Genomic DNA, 23,785 nt, shown 5'->3' with positions numbered 1-23,785 from the left:
AATTATTTAAATATATTGCCACTCCTAGTTTTAGTTTCTTTGGTGGAAAAAAACAAACATTTCTTGGGGGCCTTTGAATATTGTCTTTGACAGTGGGGATTTTGGAGTCAAAAAGGTTGAGAACTGTTGTTGTAATCTAGAAACTGGGCTGGAAAGTGTCCTTTCTTCAGAAGATCCTGCCAATTGCATTTCAAGAATGCAGTGAAAGTTCTTTTTAGCTAAAAGCTAGACAGTCCACTCTTCACTGACACCTACTAGAACTTCATTGGGTGCTTCTCATGGAAGGCTGTGTCCTAATTCTGCATATCTGCTAGTAAGGCTGCATATCTCGTCTGCCATGTCATCAAGCAACGCCAAAGGACGTCTCAATTTGAAGGATCCTCGGAAGGCAGCCTTCATTTTGCATCCTTTATTCAGCTCATTTTGAAGGATACATCAAGTGCATCCTTCGTGTGTGTCCTTCAATCACCCACAATCCTTTATGGAAAACAAATCAGCACTGAGCTTGTTTGAGTTCATTATAAAGCGTAAGACAAAAATAATGTTTTCGGAGATGAAGGCATAAATGTTATATTTTGGTGTAAATGAATCACTTAAAGGGATCGTTCACCCAAAATTGAAGCCCCATTGACTTCCATTAAAAATAAAAATAAAAAACAACAACAACTGCAGAAGTCAATGGGGCCCATCAACTGTTTAGTTAACTGTCTTCAAAACATCTTCTTTTGCATTCAGCAGAAGAAAGAAATTACTTTGGAAAAACAAATGATGACAGAATTTGAAATGATCTTGGAATTTTTTACATTTTGGTAGATTTTTTTTAAACCAAATGTATTTTAACAGTTAGAAATTCAAAATATTCAAAATATTCAAATTCAAAATTATATTAAATATTTATCCAATATAATATTGGATCCAATCTATATCCAATTTTCTGTAAAAACAAATACATTTTTAATCCTAATATTCTAATATATAATTATTATAATACATAGTATAAATATTATCTAGAAGTATAGAATATAGAAATTAAAATGATTGGGTAAAATGGTTTTGGTTAAAACAGTAGCTGGCCTACTGGTCAGTAAATTTAACAATAAGTAAATATTTTTCAAATTATATTTTAATAATTTGTTTTGTCTCTAGTACAGTAAAACATAATCATTTAACATCGGAAACAACATTTATGTTATAAATCAAATAAAAAGTTCTGGTTAGAGTAAAAAGTAAGAAAATATGCCTGTGTGAAGCCCGGATGTTGAGTGTGACCAAATGCGGAAGCTTACATCAGCGTGAATGTTCTTTCCTACGGAAGATTCTTTACTTGACATCACGTGTTGCTCAATCCAACGCATTTCATTGGCTGATTCTGAGGCGGGAGTTTCAGATTGCTGGGCATTCGGGAGATACTCCTTCTATGTATTTCAAACGAGCTCTAGTTTTTTACTAACTTGGACAACCTATACACATTGAAAAAAATTGGCTATTTTGTCGCATCGGAGTGTATTTTAAACTCTTACGCAAACCTAGGGCTGTGAAATGGGGTGTTAGTGAGATGTAAAGAACTGGCAATTGGATTACCGTCGTTAGCCGCCTTATTAGAAAACAACTACTGTCAACGCGTCTCGTGCCTGTTCGCTCGCGAACTTCAAGGTAATCCGAGCTCGCGCTTGTCTCTTTCAACGGTCAACCTTGGGAATATCATGAGCCCTTAGTTTTGCATTAAACCCGGAAACTTTGTAGAAATAGTTTTTATATCTTCACCTAGATATGGATAACTACCGCCATCCACGATTTGAAAGTTCGAGTCAAGGGAGGGAGAATAAAATACATCGAAAGAAAGGATTTGGAGTCGTAGTGTCATCCCAGGGCAATTCAAGTGGGGATGACGGAGAGAAGAAGCCTAAATTCGTAAGTTACACCTTTTAAAACTACCACTATCATTAAACGTGTTTCTGTGCTCATATATCTGGTTATTATTCTAGTAAATCATCATATGTCCCCACCCTGTTCATACACAGCTGCTGAATGGAATCACTTGTTCTTGAGTAACTTAGTGGGACAAAACAGCCTACAAAACATTTTGTGTCAAGGAATTAACTTTACTTTAAATGAATCTGTTTGCGTTCAGAGGCATTCATCTGTATTTTGGTGCAATGTCCTGCTTTAATTTTCTCACAATGTGTATGTTGCCTGTCACTATACATTGGCCAACACTGTCAGGTAAAAAAAAAAAGAAAAAGGGAAAAAAAGAGTCAGATAATTATCATGATTATTGACAAGTTTAACATTGAATGAATGAGCTCAATATGATTTTCTTCAAATAAAAAAACATGTATCACGCATGTATTAAATGAGGAAACATATCTAGGCCTAATCATCCCAAACAACATCCTCAAATCCGGTGAAATATGGAAAGAGGACATCAGAATTAAGTTTTAATAGTAGCCTACTTCGTTTATAAATGTACAAAATGTAGAGAGACAGCTTTTTTTTTTATGAACATCGTCTTTCCGTGACATCTTTCCTGTTTTCCGTCAACCACCAGTTCAGACCAGAACAAAATACGTTAAATAGATTCAAGTATGTAGGTAACTGAACATAATAAAAACAGAATATCCACACACACACACACACACACACACACACACACACACGCAAACAGGTTTGATGTGCACTATATGAAGTCAAGTTAGTCTGTATCTGTTCTGTCATTGCACTTGGTTTCTTCAACAATCAAGTATGTCTTATTTTATGCAAATTGAATGATACTTCTTCGAATTGACTGCATGATGACTCTGTTTTTAGATGGATTTAAGCAACAGCAAAATTTTGTTGTTGTATTTTAACAGACAGCAGAGAGACAAATGGATAAAAACACACCCACACACATTGAACCTCTTGTTCAATGCCATTAACTTAGTTGTTGACTGCCAGTGCTAAATCAAAGGATAAAATTAGCTCAGGGATAAGACAGAATAATCCAGTCTTGGTTTAGTGCTGCTGGTGTAGGAACAGTATTTTTTTCTGAAAGCCCACCCAACATGATGAGTGAGACATCGTGCCTGTAAATATTGTATATTTAAATATATTTACAGCGTTCTGTAAATATCACCATGTTGTTTAGGTCAGGGGTTTTCAAACTTTTTAATGCCAAGAACAAGAACCCCCAAATACCTTTGTAAAATATCAAGGCTACTATAGATCTTTTTAAAAAAAATTGGTGAAAAAATCACCTTATGCTCGTCTAGGCTAGGTGCTTTTTGTTTGGGGGGGGATCAAAAACACAGTAATCAGTAATATTGTGAAATATTATTACAATTCATAATGGCTTTTCTATTTTAATGTATAATTTATTCCTGTGATGTCAAAGCTGAATTTTAAGCATAACACAGTGTCACATGATCCTTCAGAAATCATTCTAATATGCTAATTTGGTGCTCTTATTGTTATCAATAATGAAAATGGTACTGCTTAGTATTTTTAATGAGCAGAAATATCAAAAGAACAGCATTTAGGCCTATTTGAAATTACTTTACATTTCTTTACTCTCAATTTTGATCAATTTAATGTTTCCATGTAAAAATACAATTATAAATGTCTTTAGAAAAATCTTACCTCAAACTTTGGTATACTTTTAGTACAAAGACAACATATTTTCGAAATGAAAAGTTGTCAGTATTAAATTGCTGTATTCTTTGTTGGAATATGTTATAGACTGTCAGTTGTTATGGCTAAATGCAGTAATTCTTGTTTGCACATTCTTGCAGTCACATTTTTCTTGGCTGTTCAACGGAGAAGAGGTCTTCTCTGTTGAAGAATGTACAAAACACGGGGAGTCTGGGACTTTATTTTAGTTGCTTTCCACATAAACTGCTCATCTGTTTGAAAATAGGGGCTTTGTTTTATTCTAAACGTATGTGTGGTTGGCTATTTGTCTAAAGGGCTTTTCACACTTGAAATAGTTAACCCTGAGTCATTCTAAACCCTGGGTAAACTGAATCCTGGGTTTTCTTGCTTCACTTTTCACACTGCTCATAATTTACCTGTGGTTAACAATTAATCCTGAGTATTCATAAGCTGAAGTTTCACATTGTACATTCCTAAACCCTGGGTTAATGTTCTTATTTGCATATTTGCGGGGTCAGTGCCATTGATTTGTATTGGATGAACACAGTACGTGACCTTTTTACATAAAAGCTCTAGTATTGCACATCCTCGTATTGCCGACTGTACTGTCGAGTTTATATTGAATGGATACTTCAGATTATAAAGGTAAGAATGATACGGTCTCTTCTTCACTCAAATTGTTGCGTTTTCTGTCAGCATTTGACATTTTTCCTCTCAAACACTGAATTTACTGTTTATATACAATGTACAGTGTTTCCGTGACTGTACAAAGCACGCAAATATGTACGCGATTGGTTGTCTGTTGCTAAGCGTCTAGTTTTAACATTCTAACACTGCATCGTTTCTCACTGTACAAGTTTGGCACCGCAATGCAGGGTTAAAGGTACAATATGCAACATTTTCTGCCGCTAGAGGGCGCTACATTCCAAACAACAACAACGGCGTAGCTTGTTGACGATGTAAAGGAGCGTAGAATGATGGGAACTGTTGTTTTCAACTCCACCGTGGATGTAAATCAGTCAGACGGGAATCGAAAAATCATGTTCATGGATGTTCTATTTTTATAAATGTTGCGTTTAATGAAATGCTTTTTGTGGCGTGGTTCAGCGCGGTCTGTAACGGGAGAGATAGAAACAAGACGAGCGGGACGTAAGTAGGTCAAGTGCAAATGACGAACACCTGTGTCTTTTTGCAGTATTATTGGCGTGGAGAGACCGTGCTGGAATCAGAGACTGGAGAGAAAATTGGACGCAGAGAAAGAAAACCGGTGGATCCGAGCTCTCATTTTTTAAACTGTTTTGTGCCGTCGCCACGGTGAATGCGCGTTGTGCGCGACTTTTGTTTGTTTTGTTTTATTTTAATAAAGTACGAGTCCCAGTCACGCCGACCCGTCTTCTTCCTGACTCTTGAACCTCATCACACTTTTATTTCATTAAAATGAATTAACAGCAAGAAAAGTAAGGTTTAATACTAAATTGGTTATCATAGATGTTACTGTATTTGTCGAAATTCATTGTTGTGATATCGCTGCGCAGTTTTACGTGTTCTAAACAATTTTTGTAAAAGTACATTCGAACATGCCCACATCATTTGCCAAAATACTGATTAATCTTTATGTATAACACATGCTGTATTTATTTACATGGCCATAAACACCAGACGTGATAAACAATGTCAATAAACTAAACACAAACCTAAAGCAATAATACTTTCCTTGCATAAACATAACTATTACCGAATGCTACATTTGGAAAATATAAAATTAAGCATGCTTTGTCGACAGAACCAGCTGCAATCAGTAAATAATAATTGTGTTCCATAACGACAGCACGAAACAAGCTAACGTTTGTTGCTTGATAGACGCTACAACTAGGCCTACAACTTCCGCATTTGTCCAGGACTCCACGCAGTACGAGCGGAAACCGAGGGTAACGCGGATATGACGCAATTGACTGCCGACTCCCAGCTCACCCCTGCTCTAACGCCCCGTTTCCTTGGTTAAAATCGCAATTTTCTCATTATTTAAAAGTAGTTGGAAACATTTGGGATATTGTAAGTAATCAACTTAACAAAATATATAACACTGGCCTTGAGATTTTGGGATATTTTAATGCAAAATTCTTACATATTGTACCTTTAACACTTCTAAAGCGGTGATAACCCTCCGGAGCAGGGTTTCATAACCCGGGGTAAAAAGCGGTGCTAACCCCACTTCTAAATTACAAGTGTGAAATGCTCCTTTCCCAGGGGTTAAAGTGATGTTAAGAACAACGATAACCCGGGGTTAAGCGCAGTGTGAAAAGCCCTTAACAGTCCTGAGATGTTTCCATCAACACACTCTTGCTGAGTCAGAGAGTGCAAAGTGTAAGTGCACTTTCATCAGAAGGAGGTCTGTTGTCAGACTCTGTGGAATGCTATGACTGTTCGAGGCCATTCTGTAGTTTTTCCTCCATTGTGGGGTTTTTTTTTTTCATTTTTTTTTTTCAGCTGAACTTGTAATGAACAGTTCAGACTGCAGGTGGTCCACAGGCTGACTTTTAACTCCAGCAGTGGATTGTCTTGAAACTCAGTTGGTCTTTGACTGGTCACAGGCTGTGCTCGATCTGCTCTTGTCATCTCCCCATGTCTCCTATGTTCCCGGAAGAGACTGTGTTGTCCTTCTCCTGTGGTTTCTTACCCTTTTAATGTAATTAATTAGTGGGATTTAGTCTGCTAAAAGTTTTAGTGACCATTGACTGACTGCATGCATGTGAAGAATGGAAATTTTACTACAACAGTCAGAATATACTTCACAAACCTTTATTATCATGCATAGCTTGGACTTCAAGTCAAACTAATTTTTTTTTACAACTTTTTTGTAAGAAGTTCATAATTACTTCACTGTGAGAGCATCTTTTTGAGTACTGCTCAAAAACTTCTCAAATAGTGTGGAGTGGACACTTCTAATTCAAAATTAGGGGTTTTGCCAAAGTTTATATAACATCATGAGTTGGGTTTATTGTCATTTTTACCCTGCGTAGCACTGAATGAAACAACATGCGTATATCCACTATCCAGAGACCATTATTTATGCCTGGGTTTGTAATGGAAAGGGATAATGTATTGTTTATCAATAGTATTACTGTTTATCAATCAGAAAAGAAATCCGTCCACAGGGTGCATTTTAATTTCTATTTCATTCTCACAAAATCACCTTTCTTTTATCTTCTCAACAGTTATTTAGCAGTTATTATGTGTTTGGAAAAGGGGTGTCCTTATTTTTTACATTTAAAATGTTTCTTTTGGAAAAAATACAGTGTAAAGTGAAGTATCTGTATTAACCAGTAGGTGTCACAATAACACCACAAACAAAAATCATTGAGGCAGGTATCATTTCCAAGAACATTTGAACATGTTTTCATAACCAGTTTGTTTTTGTGCCAGCGTTTAAGATAAGCTGCATGTACCCGATAAAGGAAACAGATGAGAGGAAGAAAGGAAGTGAAGGTTATACTTTTTGTGTACACTTCCCAGTTTCTCCTGTTTCAGTATTTATTTTCTTACCTAATTTTTTTGTAACATTACATTTTAAATTTAAGTAGTCAGATTAATGGCTTAGAATCTCTCTTCTTTTCTCAAGACTGACAAATGGTTAACCTTGCCATTATGGCAGAAGGTATAGAGGAAGGAAGACGATATGGAGGTGTTAAACATCAGTTTGCCTTTGCAGACCCCTAGATGTTATTAATATAAAAGGTGAATAGACCAACTTAGGAAGAGGCTAGTTAACTTTGCTTGCTAAGTAGAATAGAGACCTGCATCTTCAGTAATGTTCTTATGTCTCTTTTGTGTTAAACTTGAACTACATCATAAAGTGTGTGTCACAGTCTTCAGAGTTGCTCTGTAATGTTCCTTAAACCAGAATAAATTGTCTTATTGACAGCTCAGCTGTCCCAGAGAGTGACAATGACAAATGAGACATTGTATGGTAATTGTGCCATGTGTAAGTGCATGGCAAGCTCAAAATCTCAAATGTTACTGAAAATATTTTTTTTAATGCAGCTTATGAAAGTTGCTTTAGTTGAGTCATAGACCTCTCAATTCAGCAGAGTAGGTGCAGTTGCCAGAGCAGGTGTTCAAATGTGTTGGGTGACATTCTGGGCATTGTCCTGGGCTAAACGTTCAGCTCCCCCATCTGTCTCCAGTAAGGGAGGGAGACAGAGCAAGAGACCATGCGAGTGGGAGAGAGAAATATTTCGGCACACCTATAATGCTGCATCAACAATGGAACATGTCATGGTAAGGGTCAACCAAATGGCTCTCATTACCTGCAATTATGATACCAGATTGATTTCTCTGTTGTGGACTTTCAAGAATGCACTCAAGGATATTTGAGTGTGGAAAGATGGAATATATGCCCAAACAACCCCAAATAAATTCAGCTTTTATAGTTGCCGTTATACATCCAGAGCCAAAGCTACTAGGTGGATTTTACAGGGAGCTTTCATTCTCATGCTGTTCTGACAGACCACCGACATCTCTCTTCCTCCCTTCATTTGGATTGGAGGAGTTTGAGCAGCTTAACGTGAAATGTTCCCACAGTGATGGGTAGACAGTACCGCTGTGGTACTGCAAGACTTGTTGATTGAGATTTACTGGTATTCCTGTCTGAATGTCACAGGATGACTTCGACATCCACACATACAGTAAGTGTCTCTAAAATTAGTAACGTAGGGAAAGGAACAAGGATAAAAGTCAGAGTATGAGGTTGTATGGCAAGGGGTCGAAATAGAGGCTGCTCCTGCTTCATTGAAAGGCCAAATGGCAGCATTGGACTTACTGAATAGAATGATGTGGAAGAAGCAATTACAGAAGCTGCCAGTGATGCACTTTTATCACAACATGTTCTGCTGCCTTAATGGTGCAGTTAACTTTTGACTGACCTAAATGAAAAAGGATCTGACTTTTCAAATGCAGGAAACAACAATGCCAGGAAAAGTAGCTGCAACTATCAAGGCCAGAGTAATTATATCCAATTTTACTCATCCTTTTTTACTCTGTTGTTTGATTTAAAATTTTTGGTGGGTATTTGTAATTTGTAATGAAAGGTAATTTTCTTATTCAGCTTCTGTCACTCAGGTCTCAAATATACTACACCCGGAGCTAAGTAAGTGGCGATAACTTGTTCCCCCTGGTAGCTGCACTTATTACCTGGTGCGATGAAAAGCTCACTGGAAACTAAGCTGTCGTCAAGGCCAGCAGGACGTTGTCTCTCCCAACTGCCTGAAATGTGGGATGTATGATTTTTCTTGCATTCTCTACAAAAGACTGTTTGATAAGTGTTTTAGCAGTTTGTTCTATTACACACTGTGACTTTAAAAGGTACAGCATGAGTCAAACATGATCTTTGACCATATTTTTTGAGGCATTTCAAGATTTTCACAAAGGAGATTTTGATAGTAATTCTACACTGTAAAAAATGTATACGCAAATTTACAGTAAAATACTGGCAGCTGCACTGAAATAATTTTACTAAGCTACGTCATCATGACAGGTTGAAGGATTCTGATTGGTTAAGGCACAGATAAACTTAGAAAATTAACATATATGGGCTGTTAGCCAGAGAAAAATCTCAATTGTTTTTCAGGACGTCAGTCAACTCCCAGTTTAGGCACAAACTGACCCACTGAGGTCACTGAGTTTTTAGGCTCCAGTTGTCTCACCTCCCCTGCGTGCCAGTTGTTCACGTCAGATCCTGGACAAAAGAGTATCAGAAACACACTCACAGAAACAGGTTGGATTTGGGCAAGCTCTAGATTTGACCCGGAAACTTTATCAAAACATACTAATAACAAGGTCCAGACAATATTTGGCATTATTCTCAAGTGATTAAAGATGAAAAGTAAAGTAAATGCTTCAACTAAGAATTGTTACATAGACGTTTCATTTGCAGTTTGATATTTCTCATTTGCAACAGAAATGGCTCCCCTTACCAGTTGGGCAACGTGATGGTGGCACCAGTGAAACCTATAGCAATATTGAGTCCTGTAATAGTGGAAACATTTGTCACTGTATTATTTACAGTGAAATTATGTAAACCAACTTTTTTGTTAGCACTATCTCTGGGTAGTGGGTACAAATGTGCGAAATAAGGAATGACCTTAAAATGCCCCAAAAGTCAAAAGAAAAATAAATCTTGTAACAGTAGAAGCCATTTAAATCAGTGACAGTGACCTAAAGTCAAAACGTTCTTGCATGTTTTTGCATCTCTCGTCAAACATTGAAAAAAAAACTTGTGCTTTTCTTTGAAGCCATTTCAGTAATGAATGTTGGTGATGTGGACTTTGCACACTTAGCACCATGCTTGTTTTGCTGTGTAGACTAAAAGGCAATGTTTTGAAATGAATATTAGGAAAATAGGGAAGGTTATTGAATTTACATCAGTGTGAAAATAAGGACCCTTATTTGAAAGAATACCACTGATCACAATAAGCAAGAAGCAGACTTGATAGTACAGTTTAAATGTTTTCTTACCCTGTAGGAAAGTAAGTCCATTAATATTGGAAGGCAAAAATGGCCCCTGTAGATCTAGACAGTGATATTCTGTAGGGGTGACAGTGCTCAGTGTCTGAGAACACTCTAAGCCACTGCAGTAGGAGTGTCTGTATTGAACAGAGAGAGAGAGAGCATAGACTCTAGCAGCTACCGCATGAGCGTTCATGACTGGCATGATGAACCACTTTCTCTGACACACACACACTGTGAAAGATTGTTTTTTTTGTATCCATGGCAACAGTGTGCCATAGAAGCAGAACCAGAGTGGTGCAGTTGAACCTGAACCAGCTGAGATATTTGTGGTGATGGTAATGATGGGACACTGCTGGCGCTCCTGATGTTCTTTAGTGAGGCCTTCAATTTGGGTCGACAGTGCTCCTGTTACTGCATGCTGAAATGACTGTTGCATGTGACTGCAAGATTATCACTCTGATGCTGTCTGAGGACGTGGTCTGACGAAAGTGTGATGTGGTTTGGGGATGGTGTCTTTCTCCCTCGTTCCTAACCTCTTGGCCCTGTCTGTCACTCCCCTGATGCGCTGATTGCTATGCAGCTCTGTACTTGCCTTTGGCTCTTTATCCCGACCCCAGCTGTATCCGTGGAGACCAGCTGTCAGCCCAGTCAATTCCCCTCCTCTTCCTGACAGCCCGCATCGCCCTTCGGACGCAAACCTGGAGATTGGAGGAAAGCCAGAGATCTACACCCAGACTGAGGCAGAGATGGATACAAATGAAGACAGATGGATAAGCAGACATGCACATGCAAGAGGGATGTGTCCTGGCGGAGGTGATATGTTACCCAAACAGAACAGATGTAAACTCGCTTTGGCTAAGTCACCTTATTTCTGCTGAGTTTGATATTTCTGTTGCGCCTGAAAGAGTAAAGTTTATACTTTTTATAGGATCTTTAGAAGAGAAAACTTCAATCTTCTTGAATTTCAAAAGTCAACCACTGCTGTGTAGCTACAGTAGTAGATCAAGTCAAGTCACCTTTATTTACATAGCACTTTTTACAATACAGATGGTGACAAAGGCGGAAAAAAACCAACAGTGGCAAGGAACCAAAACTCCATCAGGTGACAGAATGGATAAAAAAAACCTTGGGAGAAACCAGGCTCAGTCGGGGCCAGTTTTCCTCTGGCCAACGAATGAACTAACCGTGTATGATTATGATTCAGGTAGGGCTGCACGATATTGGGAAAAAATTACATTGTGATATTTTCTCATCGATCAAAAGTTCATTATGGCGTACCACAAGGCTCAGTACTAGGACCGTTGCTTTTCACTCTGTACATGCTACCCTTGGGGAGATATAAGTATGGGAAGCATGGAATTAGTTTTCACTGTTATGCTGATGATACTCAGCTCTATATTTCTTCACGCCCTGACGAAACTTACCAATTCACAAAATTAACGGAATTCATAGGTGATATAAAAAATTGGATGACTGGTAATTTCCTACTACTTAATTCTGAAAAAAACAGAGATTCTTATTATTGGACAAAACACTTCCTCACATAATAATCTAGAATACTGTCTGACACTTGATGGCTGCCCTGTCAAGTCTTCGTCGTCGGTTAGGAACCTGTGTGTGCTCTTTGATACCAATCTTTCATTTGAAAGTCACGTGTCTAGTATCTGTAAAACCGCATTTTTCCATCTTAAAAATATATATAAATTACGTCATATGCTCTCATTGACAAATGCGGAACAATTAGTTCATGCGTTCATGACCTCAAGGCTAGATTATTGTAATGCTATTATGGGTGGTTGCCCTGCACGCTTAATAAACAAATTACAGCTGGTCCAAAACGCAGCAGCTAGAGTTCTTACCAGAACCAGGAAGTATGACCATATTAGCCCAGTTCTGTCAACACTGCACTGGCTCCCTTCGCATTATAGTATTTCACGTCTATTGCGATCTCAAAATTCCGGCCAGTTGATAATACCTAGAATATCAAAATCGACTGCTGGCGGTAGATCCTTTTCCTATTTAGCACCAAAACTCTGGAATGGTCTTCCTAACATTGTTCGGGAAGCAGACACACTCTGTCAGTTCAAAGCTAGACTAAAAACACATCTCTTTGACCTAACATACACAACACATTATAGACTTTTATAATTCAATGTTAGGCTGCATAGATTAGGTCAGCCGGAACCGGGAACACTTCCCATAAATCCTGATGTACTCGTTACATCATAAGAAGAATGGCGTCTACGCTAATATTAGTCTCTCTGTTTATCCCGAGGTTTACTGCAGTCCGCCGGATCCAAGCTGTATCCAGATCTGATGAGGGACCTGCGCCTGGACGGGACGACAGCGCAGTCCTGAAATGTCAACTACGCTCTTCCCTGTGAAGGCCTCCCTCCCCTGCCTTTACCTATCTACAGATAAAGCGTTGTCGGGATAATTCCGGTTTGCGTGGCTACGTGGAAGCGATAAGTTCTGTATTATTAATTTTAAGGCCAGACAAGTTTTATGTTGAGGGTTGATTTGTAGGGAAGGACTACACGCCTGCGCACATATGAAGAGTTCAGATGCAAAAGCCTCTAAATGCCATCTGAAATTTTCTTATAGAATGATAATTTTTATCAAGCTTGTGTATTTAAGTTCAGTAATTTCACTTAAATGACAATTAATAGGTAATCTTCATTGCCATTTAAGTGAAATTATTGAATTTAAATATACGAGCTTGATAAAAATGATCATTCTATAAGAAAATTTCAGATGGCATTTAGAGGCTTTTGCATCTGAAGTCTTCATATATTCAAATGCTCACACCTATAGACTGAACTCGTAATGTGCGTAACGCTTTTTAGAGAAGATAAGGCAACGGATTTTTTAGCACAATTCACACCCCGCGGTAATTCAGGAGAAAATATCTCTGAATGCTCCACGTGAAACTTCGGTCTTCCGACCTTTTACCATCGCATCAATTGATTTTTATTAATATGTGCAAGGGAGAGAGAGCAAGACAGCGCTCGTGTTGTTTGAAGACGGTGAAGAGTGCGCGTGCGGCCGGGGCTCTCTCTCTCTCTGCTCGTTCTTATATGCGCCCTGTCAAGCGCAGCAGTCATTCTATTCTACATCACTCACCGATCAAATAAAGCTAAAAACTTTCAATACAGGAAAACCCCTGCATAACCGACTGTGTTTGTGAGGATATTCACAGAGACAGGCATTCTGACTTAATTTTGAATTCTCGTGTCCGTCTTGCTTTTGATGTTTAAACTGACAGGACTTAAAAACACATGCAAATAATAAACTTTCACTCTATGATGGTTAAACTTTGCAACTAATCCGCGAATCACAAACGTTACGGGCCGGGGAGCAGCTGGCCCGTACGGATCATGAATCACGGATCAACTACGATACCTATTCATGACATCGCACATCCTGCGATGTGACTATCGTGGATGCGCACATCGCGATATCGATGCTAAAACGATACATCGTGGAGCCCTAGATTCAGGCAGCATTATAGGTCAGAAGTCAGATTGGATTGGAATATTCAGAATATTATCCAGTTCCATCTGTTTGGAGTCATCACGCCTGCACTGAGACGGGTTTATTGAGGATTAATGCCGATGGCTGTCGTGTCGATGAGGTCTTCACAGGGGAGAGTCTACAGTAGTTGACACAATCTCTACGGTCACTTCAGGGATGCGTTGTGGTCGTGTCTAGGCGCAGGTCCACCATCTGATCTAGATGCGGCCCGGATTACAGTAAACCTCGAAATATACAGAAGGACTAACATTAGAGTAGATGCCATTCTTCTTATGATGTATTTTAATTCTTTATAGATCTATTTTATTGCATTTTATTTTATTTATTTTTCCTGCTAACAGCACAGTTTAGTCCATTTGTTCCAACACTCTGTTGTTAATATAACAATTGGAGCGTGAGCTTCCTTGAAGTTTAGTAAGATGTTTTGCCCACCAAAATTCCAACATAAAGGCTCAAACCATGCAAGAGTGAATGAAACGGTCTCTCTCATACATATGAGAGATACTTTTCTCTCATACGTTTCATGCATCCCTTTGTGTTGAATTGTGACATGTATGCGTATCATAGTGTGAGGCAGTTGCCGATATCCAACCCTACCTAAAACATTGATATTTGATTTTGTTACTAGAACATCTAGTAATTCAACTATGGCGAAAATTTGTTTAACTTACTTTTATGATAACTGATACTCTCTTATCGAGCATACTTTTTCTGCTTATTTCTGCAAGGAAAAGTCATATTTGGACTTTAACCAGAGTGATGCAATTGGCTTTGAAGTTTTTCAGAAGCTGAATAAAATCACATGGAAACACACTGGATGCCACACGTTGGGATATTCGTCAAATAGGGGAAATTATGACTGCTTGAAATGTCCATGAGAAATGAAACTTCAGAATATCTGTTGAATTAATTATTTTTTCCCCCCTTTTTCCTGCTAGACAATATCGCTCTTGTCACAGTGTCTCTCAGCAAACCACATCACTTTCCTCCTTATATTACAGCACATCAGCACTCATCTTAAATATCTGCTTCAGTCCATCACGTGCACATGCGACATGTATTCCTGTCACTCCACTCCTGCAATGTGTCGAGACCAGGGTAGTGATCTGACAGATGTCGATGGCAACTGCACTGAGCCCGATTGCCACATTGCCTCTCTGGTCTTGACGTCCAAGGTTAAGACAATCACCGGCAGGTGGGTGTGATTGAGCCTAATGGACTGCAATTGACATGATTAGCGTCTCTCACCTCTGCCGAGGTGCTACTGGATTGATTTTAATAGCCTCTCCTGGCAAAGTGTCGATAGAGAAATCTGTTTGGCATTCATGCATGTTCCGTTAAAGCTTCAGCTTGACCTTCATGCTGATAGACCCTCTGCCACATTCACTTATTACTCCTTCCCTCTTTTCTTTGACATCCAGAAATGTACCTGTTTTTTGTGATTTGACCCTTGTACTACAGTTCTCCTCTGCTTGCTGAAGGTAGAGTACAAAATGGTGATTGATTACAAAGATGGTGAAAAGAGAGTTTGAGCATAAAATGGATAATGTTATGTTTAAAACATCTTTTTTGTGTTTAATAGATTTGAATAGATAAGTGGCTAAAATGTTTTTAAGAGCATGTGTGTCTAAATAATAAAACAAATGCTGAAACAATATTTTAATTTTTACCCTCTGGATGAAATAATCAACTTTTAAGGGTTGGCTTTAAAGGTATAATAATAATAATAATAATAATAATAAATATTATTATTATTATCATTATTATCATTTACATTACATTTACATTTGTATAGCGCTTTACATATGGAAAAGGGGAATCTCCTCAACCACCACCAGTTTTGTTTGATTTGTCAGGTTTTGAAAACAATATCCATAAAAAGTCAATTACAGACAAATCAGTTAACAATCAATGAATACCGCGCATTTATGCCATACGATGCTTACGATTTACTGTTGATGATTTATGACAGTATTGTAATAGGTTGTAGGTGGTGGTAAGAGGGCATATTTTATCTCCCTCATCTTTTTGAATGAGCAGCTAGCAATAGTATTGGCATTTCAAAATAAGAGTCCCGGTGTATTGTTTATAATTAAAAGTCCTAAAATGTAATGCGCTCCTACACATCTTCAATGTGCTGTTTGTTCAGATCTCACCTATGTCAGTTTTATCCACTCCAATCTACTATGTTTTTTTATTCTCCTCATCTCTTTGAGTCTAGCTGAAAGGAGATGGGGGTTTCCTAGCAACTATTACTAGGTGAAACCCATCACCTTGATCTGTTTTTTGGGTAAACTTTTTGTTATTTTTCACAATGACCTTCCTACTCCATTACTGTGCTGTCTAGAAACAAAAATGTTGATTTGATGAAAATCAAGGCAATTGTTCTTCTGATCATTTTGGATATTATTTTACATAAATGCTTAATGATTGTGCACACAATTGTAACTTACTTTGGATGTTTTGTAGATGAGGGCATGTCGCAGGATAAAAACACAGCTATCATTGACATTGACAGAGATGACCTTTCATCAAAGGCTAATATGATGGATGGCCGATTGCAGTGACCTAATAAACACTGTTATTTATAATATAAGCAGGTGAAATGGCTAATGTTGTTAATTATGGCAATAAGTCCTTTTAATTAGACCGGTGCAGTCAGGGAGTAGAAAACACCAGAAAATTGAGTAGAGGGGGTGCAGCACAGCACGTCTATTAATAATATTTTGTTACGTTTTCAAAATGATTTATTAATTTATGACTTTAATAAGGACGTTTCTGAGTCCAGCTTGTTTTTAGTCAGAAGGCCTGGTGGTTCCGTTTTGTGCAACCTGATTTGCATGAATGGGTCTTCTCTGCTCTGAAGGTGATTCAGAGTCTGCTTCGAATGACAATCCAGTCTTCTCAAGGCTCTCTTGCTTTCTCTGCCAATTTTTGCTCTAGCCTTGAAATGGTAACACAGGACTTTTCAATAACTTTGATGCTCATACAAATGATGCCATTCATTCCAAGGGGAGTATGATTACTAATGCGTAAAGAATATTAGTCATGTCAAACTTTGGGTGCATAAGCTATATATCCCTTTTTTGTTTTATAATAATTCTCTAGAAACATACCCGCACACTGTTTCTCTACTCTGTGATAGCTATTATCTTTTATGTTTTCCCCATATGAGAACACACGCAGGGCATGTAAGCACTTAGTACTGCTTTGTATGAATAAACTCCCAATTAACCTAGTTGCCATTGTAACCAAGTTTTTGTAAAGTTTCTACAGTATCTGTTTGACTGAGAATTTTGTTTGGGGGATGTGTTTGTTTGTGTTTGCATTTGGCTCGAAAACCCAGTCCTCTGCCAGTTCTTGAATTGGTGACATCTATCATGCTGGTTGGCTTCATGTAATGTGCAATGTCTGTGGCCAACACATCTTGGTGTTTTATTTATTGGTAGGACTAGGATGGAATGGATAGATTATAAGCATTTCAATGAGAATCTATGAATCTGTGGGCTTTTCTCCCTTATTGATTGTACTTATTACAAGAAGCAGCAAATAATACAAATAATCATTGCATTGTAAACACTAAACAATCAGTTTACATTGAATGTGATAAACATTATTATCATTGCTTGATCCTTTAGATTTCATTTTAATATGCTGATTTGGTGCTCATGAAACATTTCTTATCAATAAAACAGTTAAAAACAGTTGTGCTGCTTAATATATTTGTGGAAACAATGATATATTTTCTTTGAGGATTCTTTGAATATAGTTTAAAAGAATAGGATTTATTTGAAATGGACAGCTTTTGTAACATTTATAAATGTCTTTAATGTCAATGATTAATTACTTTCAATAATTAATATATTTTTTGAAATACATTCCAACATTTTAGGTGCTTTCATTTCTAGTGAAATGTCTGCCAAATGAAAATGCTTTAAATAGGTTTCAATTTATTCAGTGGACATTGATTTGAAGCATTTATACTTTTACTGTGGTTGTTTTAATGAGCACTGTCATTTGTGTGAGTCATCAAGACACCTTGAGATTTTGTTCTTCATATTTTGTCCGTTTTGTAAATTGTATTCAATGTAAAGTTCTGAAAAAAACCAAAAAAAATAAACACTTTAGGGAGAAACTTCTGATGGTGACTTTTCCAATTTAGTAAAAGTTAGAAGCAGCACCGGTGTTGTCTTCAGTACAAACAGTAATGCTTTTTTTCTTACTTTAACATTACTGGCAAACCTGCAAGTGGCAAGCAACAGTTTTTATTCGGCAAAAAATGTTTTTATATGCATTAAGTGCATGGTGGTTTTGGACCCTGGTTATATATCTTAACCTTTTCATATTGTCTTCCATATGATTTGTTGTAACTGAATTTATATACTTCACAAGTATATACAGATTGACCTCAATAACTCATAATCATCTTTCTTCTGGTCTTCATCTTGACTGTAGGCGGTTAGCCCACCATCCGTTGGCTGAGGTGAAGCAGATCTCTGGCTGGCCAGGCGGTGGATGGGTGTGTTGATCTCATTAGTACACCTGAACTCAATCCTTGCAGTTCGCCTTAGCTCTAATGAGGATCCCCCACTGCTTGCCCTTCTTGACACACAGACTGTTTTTGTTTGGGTTTGACTGGTCCCCACTCTCCTGTCAGAATGGTTTGACCTTTCATAGAGCTGTTTTTCCAACCAATGTATAGTATAAAATTTCTATGTTTGCTTTGTTATTATACTTTTTCTTTTCTCTCCAGCAAATGGTTTCAGCTGATCAGGTTGTAACTCTTCTTGTGAATGATTAGCAGGAAGTTTGCTCCTCTATTTGCTGAGAACTCAACTCAAATGAAGACCGACTGTTAAAATTCAGTGTGATTTTACATTTGTCTGCACAGAATGAATTGAGCGTGTATGTGCTTAGAGAACATAATTATCTCGCCGCTTATTCGTTAGTATTAGTCTGTATAGGGGCAAAGTTACATTTGAATATGAGTATGCAGATGGTGGTTTGGCTGAAGGCTGTGAGAACGTCGGTGGGGAGTTGAATAACGAAACCGCAGAAGTCTAGACACGCCCCGGTGGCTGTGAGAGTCTTCTTCCATTGTGTAAAGTTATTTAATTTCTGAAACATGACTCTTATGTTCTCAAGTGCTTCACAGAGGGACCATTGAACCTGCTGTTTCCTTTCAGCCTTTAATGGGGAAGATTTTGTTTTCACCCAGCAGCAGCGCTTTACCACACTTTCCTGTGAGAACTGATGTTTTGTGATTTTATATTTACTTGTATTAAGGAGTTGGAGTTGTGGTTTAGGCTCAGGGTAAGGTTCCATAATCGCTGTGCCCTGGCATCTCCAGGGCTATTTTTGCGGCGTAAATGACTGGTCATATTCGAGCATACGGCAGCACTCGCATTGAACTAAGTGTACAAATAGTGACTGTTTTGCCCATGTTATTTAAAAAAAAAAAAAAAAAATATATATATATATATATTTATCATCGCTATTGTAATGGACTGGGAAGCCAGAATGTGTATCCATTAACAGAAACATGCAAACAGTGTCTGTCTGTTTTACGTGTTATTTTTAACAAACCATATTATAGAGATGCGTTGTCAGATTTAAGATGATATGTATATCTATCTATATAAGTGGCGTGCACATAATGCCGCCTCTCAAACAGCTTGTTAGTTGCACAAAATGAGTGGCTTACGGTCAAATACACACAAAATGGTCAGTGCCCATCTTGGCGAGTATTCAGTCAAACACGGTCAGGTTTGGAATGTAAACCGTAGAGAAAGATTGTGCGTGTTGTGTGTGTATCAGTATATTGGATCCGTGCATAAGCTCTTAAAGTGACAGCAGTCTAATATTATTGCTGCTGTCTGTCATGTTAAAGAACATAAGACAAAGAAAATCACTCTGCTCTTGACTGAATAGCTTTTGCAACTTTAATTGTAGGCATTAATCTGGATTTAGTTTTTACAATGAAGCCTATCCAGTGTTATTTTACATTTGATTACTTCAATTTCTGTAGTCTTTCTTACTTTAATATACTGTTAGACCCACCTGAAAAACTTAAAGCTGTGTTTTCTCTCTTTATTCTTTTGCATTTTTGTTCTTATTTTATTACTGACTTTTTAATTGTTTTTTTATGAAAAGAATATTTTTCATTTGAAGTTGACTTTTGTTTGTAATATGCTGTCAATTATAGTTCTTAGAAAATAAAATCGGTATTGGCAGATAATACTTACAAAAAAATCAGAATTTGCCAAGAGAATTGCAGTCGCTGCATCTCTAATATTTAGAAACATTAGTTTAAACGTTATGCACTTTTTCTTTTTTACAGATAGTCAAGCTATTTCATTGCTTTATAAACAATTTAATACAGTGCTTTAATGTTTTGCCTATTGCGGCCTCATGTGGCTTCAGGAGATAGACAAAAGTTTTTTTTTTTCTAACTGAAGTCATTCCTTTTTAAATTAGAATATAATTAGAATATTAGTAATATTTAAGTAAAAAAAAAAAAAAATCAAATTTAGTTTTTCAGCCATTTTGTCAGCCCTAGTTTAGCTTTAATTAGCTCTGAGGAAGGCAGGGGTGCTTTCCCCGATAACTGTTCCTGAGATCAGTTGAATTGAAGCTAAACCTGTTGGCCGAGCTGCCATTTGCTGGTCCCCAGCAGAGATTGGGAGGTTGAGGTTAGGTATGAACTGCAATTACCTCACTGCTTCCAAGGTGTAACTCCTCTATGGCAACAAAAAGTTAAGAGGGAATAAAGGCACCATATTCAGGCCCTGGGATTTAGCTACATTTTTACATGGGTTGCAAAATATTAATCTTGCAAATCAATTAGTTGGGAAATTTGGTTTTAATGCTTTGTTTTTTAGCAACTGAATCATTTCAAGAGCTTTAAGAAATGTTAGTTGCCATACAGAGTACAGGGGAAGGGAGGACCACCTGATATTTAGATAATTATAAAGCAAATATAATTACAGCCAAGTAGCACAAGATGTTTTTGCTGTCTCTGCTAAATTGAGTATGACAACAGCTTCTTTTTAATTGCATGTTTGTGATATGTTTAAATTTTTTTTTTTTTTTTGATTGAGAAAACAAACACTGTCTGAGTGACTGACAAGTAGAGGGAAGGTTCTACAATTAGGCTCATGAATATTTGTTTCCTTTTTGATGGTTATGATTTTTATTTCATCTAATTACTTTTCAAATTTTTTTGTGAGTTTGTATTTTAATCTACTATTATATCTACAGGTTCATTATCTTTTTTCCCCTCTGTAAATTGGCAGTGCAATAGGCACATTTGGGGTGTAATTAAGTTTTTTTTTTTTTTTTTTACTTAAAGGTGCTCTAAGCGATGTTGGGTGACGTCACTTCTTGTTGACATTCGAAGTATTGTCACACAAACGGAGGCTAGCTCGACTCTCCCTCCTCCTCATCCCGTCCCCTCCCCCTCCCCTTCCGTGCTTCCTGAAACCTTTTCCCTCTTCTTTGCTATTTGTTCATCGGAACGTCGTCTCTTTGGCCGTGTGTTGGCCATATCAAAATTCAAAAGAATATCATTCTAACGTTAGTCGTTGTCTAGGATATCTCTCCTCTAGCTAACTTCCCTCTTCATGCTTCTCTCCTCCACTCCCCACACCCCCCTTCATGTGCATGCTCACTTACCCCCCAACCCCAAATCATTCTTGTTGGTTATTGGCTGGAACCATAGACTGTAAAAAAAGATGGACGACGCCCCTTCGCTCTCTTCCATTGGTGAGAACTGAAGCCGCCAGTGTCCCGATATGGCGCTGCTGCTGACATCTTGGGACTTGAGTCTGCGCAGTAGCGATCTCTGGACCAGACCTGCGCAGTAGTGAGCAGGAAGTAAAGCCACAAAATCAACACCCCGCCCTCACTCTCGCAGAATGCACTCTCCCTGCACTTTTTTTTAAGTGGCCTATGTCTGTCCATTCCGCTTGATTTTTGATCATGATGAATTTTGATGTCTGTTGATTGCAGTACGACAAGAGGCTTTTTAAAAATGAAGTAAATAATCTCCTCAGTCCTCCAAAGATCCCGAAAAAAAGTCAGTTGGTGCTTCAGTGACTACTTCGCTCAGAGAACCTGTCGATCACAGCTGTCAATCATGACGTTACACCAACGTTTTTATAGCATCACGTAACTAATTAAAAACAAACTTATTTTTAAAACAGACACTTGAACTTACATCAGCGTGATAAAAACGGCAGCAAATGACAGAAACCACCTTTGGAAAAAAGATATTTGAAGTATAATTTAATTGTTAGTTGGTCTCACAACTAACAACTATGGTTGAATAACACGGGGAGTCGGGGTTTATGACCTATACTAGGACCAGTCACCGGGGGGCGATCGAGGCGCTTTGGCTTCACTTTTCAGGGCTTGTGCGGCACGCTTGGCTGGAACACTGTTTGTTATGTTTCATGGTCCAGGCTGGCCCAGTTTGTTTTTGTTGCCATTTGTGGAGCCTGGGCTGTCTACAGAGACTGTGTTTTTACAGTGTGTTCAGGGGACAGGCAGCTAGCAGATAGTGAGGAGATGTTTGCTGTATGTGACAAAAAATGTTTCAGCCTAAAAAACGCGTGACATCGCTTAGAGCACCTTTAAAGTGCTGAGTTTTAAATGAATGTTGGCTTACTGAGTGCATTGTGAAGTTGATGGCACTTCCGATGCTTTAATCTTTGGTATAGTAAGGTTATAAATATGTAGGAGAGTTTTTATTATTTTATTTTATAAATGTAGAAAAGCGATAAGAAACTTGTGTATTTCCATTGCCTCCAAATTGACATGTTTTATTCATTGAGGTGTTTTTTGTTGGCATAAAGGTTCTCTCAAAAGTCTTTCAGAAGGTCACTTGTCTTGTTCCTGGTATTTCATGCTAAGTTCAGTAATTGAGAGGTTTCTGTGATTGAGAGGTTTTGTGTTTTTGGAGTTCTGTGTTCCTTTAATGAAGGTCATTTCCCATGCACAGACTTTCTGATTGATCACCAGCACAGCATGTTTACACCGAAGTATGTGAATTTGTTTTGACTCCATTAATGAAGTAAGACTGATGGCTGTGATTCTTGGCCAAGCCACCAATAACTGTGTGTGTGTTTGACTATTGTGTGGACCACTAGCTGAATTAATAGTGCATGTGAATGTTTAGAGGGAGGTTGTGAAAATGTAGATTTGGAGTTTGACAGATTATAATGCCTGCCATCTGGGATTGAGTCGAACTGTTTGCTTGTGCTGTGCTGGGTTACTGCTAAATAACCCAATTCTCTCCTCTAATGGAGGACTGGTAAGAACCTAGACTAAGAATACAGGCAAAATGTGCCGTTGTTTGTTTGCTTTGTTCCTCCTTATGAGATTTGGCAAACCATTCCTCTAAAGAATTTCCAAAATTAAATACCGCAACAGCATTAGCAAACATGCTTTTCCTGAGAACCACAAAAGCCGTTTTTCCTCAGCGCACGAGTGTGATCCAAAGCAACAGATTGGTCTAATTTTGTCCTTAATCCAACATGCAGACATTCCAATTGCATATTAGCACGTTCATATGTCACCAAGGAACATTTTCTCATTTACAATCGCCTATGAAACTTTTGTCTTCTAAACAGATGGCAGCATGCAATGGTGAGCTTGTAACCATAGAGAGCAGTAACTAAATTGCACTGTATGCAATTCAATTCTCTGTCTTGAATTTTACATCTCATCTTTTTGACACTCTAACTCTGAATTGGTCTTTAATGTGCATGAAGCACTGTGCTCAGGTCCCTTTGTAATTGTCAAGGGATGGCTGTGTAGAATTAAATTAGTTGGCTTCTCTCTCGTCTTGATAATTGCATTTCCAATTATTTCTTCATACATGTATATGCAGGTAATTCTTCACTTACACACACACACACACACACACACACACACACACACACACACACACACACACACACACACACACACACACACACACACACACGTCTGTTCTCATAGATGTTATAGTATGAAAAAGTAAATTCTTGAAGCTCATTTGCGGGCTCAATTGGTTAATGCTTTTTATGCTTTGTCTTGTGGATTTCATCTTCAGTGCCACTGTGAAATCATT

The 23,785-nt window shown here is 37.9% G+C and overlaps 1 protein-coding gene across 3 annotated transcripts in view; it reads left to right on the top strand.

The window, feature by feature from the left end:
- Positions 1-1,379: 1,379 nt before the first annotated feature.
- The window catches only part of diaph3 (diaphanous-related formin 3), a 330,760-nt gene continuing 308,354 nt past the window's right edge, over positions 1,380-23,785 (top strand). For 2 of the 3 annotated variants that reach the window (XM_082156058.1, XM_082156056.1), the window contains exon 1: positions 1,380-1,911. In XM_082156058.1, the coding sequence (XP_082012184.1) occupies positions 1,771-1,911 (141 nt within the window). In that variant the 5' untranslated portion in view covers positions 1,380-1,770. The remainder of the gene's footprint in view (positions 1,912-23,785) is intronic. The other variant, XM_082156057.1, reaches the window with a different exon arrangement.

The sequence above is a fragment of the Leuciscus leuciscus genome (assembly GCF_965113295.1).
Source record: "Leuciscus leuciscus genome assembly, chromosome: 23".
NCBI lineage: Eukaryota > Metazoa > Chordata > Actinopteri > Cypriniformes > Leuciscidae > Leuciscus > Leuciscus leuciscus.
Note: the sequence above shows the minus strand (reverse complement) of the source record. Positions and strands in the feature narration are given on the sequence as shown.